The 4,623-nt window shown below is 39.2% G+C and overlaps 1 protein-coding gene across 1 annotated transcript in view; it reads left to right on the top strand.

Moving 5' to 3' along the window:
* Positions 1-4,623, top strand: part of CLIP4 (CAP-Gly domain containing linker protein family member 4) — an 84,435-nt gene that overhangs the window by 57,524 nt on the left and 22,288 nt on the right. Inside the window, exon 11 of the mRNA XM_019526691.1 lies at positions 3,845-3,928. Coding sequence (XP_019382236.1) covers positions 3,845-3,928 — 84 coding nt within the window. The remainder of the gene's footprint in view (positions 1-3,844; positions 3,929-4,623) is intronic.

Genomic DNA, 4,623 nt, shown 5'->3' with positions numbered 1-4,623 from the left:
TATCTAGCTTTAATTTGTATGTGTAGCCTCTGTGACTGGGAGTCCTACACTTGATGAGCCCAGGATCCCAGTACACCAGCAATAAGGCCTACTAGGATCTGATGCTGGATCCCACAGGCATGCCTCCTGCCATGTACATGTGTCATGGCAGGAGGCACAATTATGTGGATCATTCAGTAGATCCTATCATGCCTTTACTTGGACATCTAGAGGGGCCCTTCACTTGTCTCTCTTGCTTTCATGTGCATGTGTAACCACAGAATGCATGTTGCTCTCTGACAGTCAAACATAATTGAATCTATACTTCATACATGGCACTTCACATTTTTGAAGGGTTGTCTGTTTGTTATGTTAGAAATGGGGTATTTAAGGTCAGATCCAAGTTGATAAATTAAGTGTCTATATAGGATATATATGGAAAGTAGGTACCGAAATCACAAAGTGATCTAGCTCCCCACCCTGTTCCAGTGGCCACAAAATTCTGTAGGTATTTAAACTTGTTCAGAACCTATATTTTGACTTGAGAAGATTCCTAAGCACCTAAACAATAAGCTTTTAAGGGCGTACACATGCACTGTATAAGGAGCAGCTGGATACCTAGCTTCTGTTGCTATCCAGATCAGAGCTGAGGAAGTGTCTAACCTCTTCCTAAGTCCTAAAGGGGCCCATGTAGTAGGTGTCCTTGGAGCTTGTCTAACCTATGCTGACAGCACTGAATAAAAACACACACAGGCAGCACCAGTGGCCACTGTCACTTGAAAACTAAGACAGAGGGGATGTTGGGGGAGGAACCTGCTCACCTTCTGTGGTAGTTAGTGTTTAGAGCACCCAAGAAGTGAAGACTTGAGTTTCTGGCCCTCCCTAGCCTGAGGGCATTCTTCCCCCCTCCCCTACATTGCACTAGAAGTATGCTGCACAACAGCTCCTTTAACGTGGCTTTTTCTGCCACGCACCCTCCTCCTCTGCTGTGGAGGGGCCCCAGCAACCCCGCCACTCACTCCTGATTGGCTGGGAGGTAAAACTGTGGTTTTAAATATTCTGTGATATTTACCTCCCCTGCTGACTGGCTGAGGGGCCCTGGTGGCCCTGTTCCTGATTGGCCATGAGGCAAAAGCCATGGCATATAAGTATTGCCATGTTTTGTGCTTCCTCTTGGCTAGCTCTAAGTGTTTCCTTGTTTGGAGCCAAGGTGCATAACTCTCCCCGTTCACTGTACAGGTATCCTAGGCTGCATGAATCTCTCTTCTGGTTGAGTTGCCTGTTTTCAGGTATGATAAAGCCTAAGTGGATCCAATCCTTCCTTAGTATAATTTACATGACTAAAATTGCCTGGTTGGGAAACATGTCAAATTCTCCAAGTTTCTGATTACTTTAAAACTTAGCAGCCTAACTGTCCATATACAGACAATTCTCATAATATTCATGCTTTTTTGAAAGCTGATTCTTTTCATAGGATGCTTATTTTTAGTTAATTAAATAGGAAGATTGCCCAGTGAGTAGCCCTGTTGATATCTTTCTATTAAACATTTTTAAGTTGTGTCTGTTCAGTCCTCTCAGAATATTGAGAAACAAGATAATTTGTTAAGGCTGAGCTGGGCTTTATTTGAAAAGATTTTGAAAGAAAGGGTAAAGGATTGTTTTTGTCAGAGTCAGTGCATATGTGATAGGTTCATCAAACTCTCTCTTATGACACAGCTGTGCCTAGCTGTCTTTATGAATCCAAACACTTGACATTTGCTTTAGGAAAAAATCAGAGTAAGTTATGCATCATGTACCTAGCAGGGCCCGCATAATCAAGCAGTATGTAGTGAGCTGCCATTGTAAGGCATTCTTTGAGCTAAAAGACACATTAAACTTTATGTGCTTGGCTGATTCACAGGCTAGAACGGGAGGAAAAAAAGCTCCAAATACAGAGATTTTCTTTTCTAACATTTATGTGCATTACTGAATTAAATTTCTTAACTAGTAGCATATTGCTTGTGTTACAGACCATGAAAAATAATTAGAACATTTTCAATTATCTTTGATAGACCTCTGTAAAACATTACCTCTATTTTTCAGTATAGATTTAAAAAAAAATCTACTTTTGATATTTGTACTTGAGAATCATTAGCTCTTCAAATTGTTCATAAGGTTTAATCAATAACAGTAATTTTATCACCCATTCTGAGGAAAAATCTTCCAGCAGTCATCACTGCTCTTATTGATCTGATATTCTTATGGCTGAAGTATAAAACATCATAGAAGAGAATACAATAGAATAGAATAAATTCACAAACTAGTAACAAATAATTTAACAGCCAGACTAAGTCAATAAATATAGTTAATTAAAAATAAGTAAACTTTGTAGGTGCTTTTCATGAGGGCAGAATTAGCTGGAAAGATTTGTTTTTGCCTGATGATTGAACAAAATCTTTTATAGGTAGGAAATGGTTTGCCAATGAATCCTAGACTTAAGTAGGAAAATTAGTTCATAAATTAAATTAGTAAAGTATTTATTTTCAAGAATGAGATGTTGCTCTTTACAAATAATAATGTATTATTATTTTTCATAGAGTTTAGTCATATTTATAGAATGTGTATAGGTAAAAACAATGGCGTTAACAATTTGTGGTTACTATGTTAACAGTACAAATAGAAAAAAATCTAGTTGAGTGCTAAAACAAATTGGAGGACTTTGAGATTTTAGAGGGTTTTTGTGTGTTGTTTTTGTTCACTTGTAGTTTTACATTTGTATTAAGCAATATGAATGACTATATATCAAACATTTTGTTTATGTGATATAGCTTGACTGCTTTGGGGCATTTTAAAGTGTCAGTGCCTTAACATTAATGTTAAATCAGTTTATTACTAAAAGCCACTTAAAGATATTGTGGCCTTGTATTACTTGTATCTCAAAATTCTAAGCCCTTTACAAATAGTAAATGAGAATCCTCAGTCTTGTGATTTAGGCCCTGGCAGGCGTTAAAACAATGGTGCGATTGGAATCCGAGGAAATTTATGCCCTGTTACAAGTGTTCAGCCTGAGCATGAGGATGCTCCATGTTCAATTTATGGTGCTATACAAGTGAACCACAAAGTTCCACATATTTTGTGGAATATCTTTGTGGCTGGTTTGCCATTTTATGGCACCATAAATTGGCTGAATGTAGAACAGTGTTACTATTTATGGTGAAATTAATGTATCAGTCATCCTAAACTATAATCATGAGTCTCTATACAGGCATTTGGAAAGAGGAAGTGCAGGAGCAGAGAGAAGTTGTGGCTTGTCAATGGTCATATAGGAAGGTAATAACAGTCAGGAATAGGACCTTGAAATTCTCATTTTACCAGTTTTCTGTTCAAAAAAGTAGAGTGCCTATACACATTCAGGGAGGCTGCTCCAACACGCCATAATTATAGCACATTGGAGCAGACTCGATTAATTGAATCTGCTGGACTGTGGTAATTACTGTGTTCCAGCAGACTCCAGTGTCACATATCAGTGTCCCCATGCTGAAAAATGGCAGTGGAGGTGCTTTAACTAAAGCTCGTAGAATGAGCTTTGGTTAAAGTGCCCCCACTGCCATGTTTCAGCATGGGGACATGGATGCACATGACGCTCTGGGCACTTTAATTAAAGTGGCTCTTCAGTGCCTTTTGATATTAGTCCTATCTGTAAAGATTACCATAATCAATGTGTGTTTTATAACAAGGTGGTTTGAAATAATGGACTGTAGATAATTTGATTTGTCAGTACTCGTTATGTACTTGTCTTGACTTTTTGAGTTTTATGGTTTTCTTTGTAAAATTATTGCCAGAACACTTGCATTGATTTTACTTGGGTTTTTGTTTTGCATCTTAGGTTTAGCTGCATTAAAAAAAGATAATTGTTCTGAATCTAACTTTTTGGCTACTGAAGGAATAAAAGCAATGTCTGGGAAAGGAGGTAATTATATTTTATTTAAGAAAAATTCTGGCAAGGGCAAGATTGTTATTCATTCCCTTCTTCATGTTCCCTTTTAAGAGGTGCACAGATGTTTCATAAAAATAGTGCACATGGATATCCTTGCATTCTGGTGTCCACCAACCCTTTACACTGTTTCACTTAGAGCAAGAATAATATGGGTATTGGGGTTATTGCCAGAGCAGCATGGTATAGCACAGTGTGGGCCAACCTTGGCAGGCATGCCACAAGTTAGCCCTGTACCCATCCTGAGTGCTACTTCAATCCCCTTCCCCTTCCCAGTTTTTTGCTGTGCTTTCTGCTCCCTGCCCTGGGGTCCCTGCCTGCTACTACTCTGCTTTGTGCCCTATATGCCACCATGATTCTTGTCCTCTCCTCAGTTTGTTCTTTGCCATGCACAGAGGCTGTGTACGCTACTTATGGCATATGTCCCACAGGTTGGCCATCCCTGGTATAGCACATATGTAAATAACAGTGAAGACCATCCCCTTGAGCCAGAGATGCTCAACCTCTGGCCCACAAGCCAAATCCAGTCTATGAGGCTCTCCATGGGTCTAGAAATTTGACAGCAAGGCAGCATTAAGCAGTGTTAATTGCTCCCAATGCTGTGGCAATTAACACTGCCACTGTTTTCTTCCACCACACCCACTACCCCCCCCCCCAAAAAAAATTTCCAA

Source organism: Gavialis gangeticus, unplaced genomic scaffold (genome assembly GCF_001723915.1).
Source record: "Gavialis gangeticus isolate Ggan-Ray unplaced genomic scaffold, GavGan_comp1, whole genome shotgun sequence".
Classification (NCBI taxonomy): Eukaryota; Metazoa; Chordata; order Crocodylia; family Gavialidae; genus Gavialis; species Gavialis gangeticus.
The sequence above is the reverse complement of the archived record's forward strand: the minus strand, read 5'-3'. Positions and strand labels throughout refer to the sequence as shown.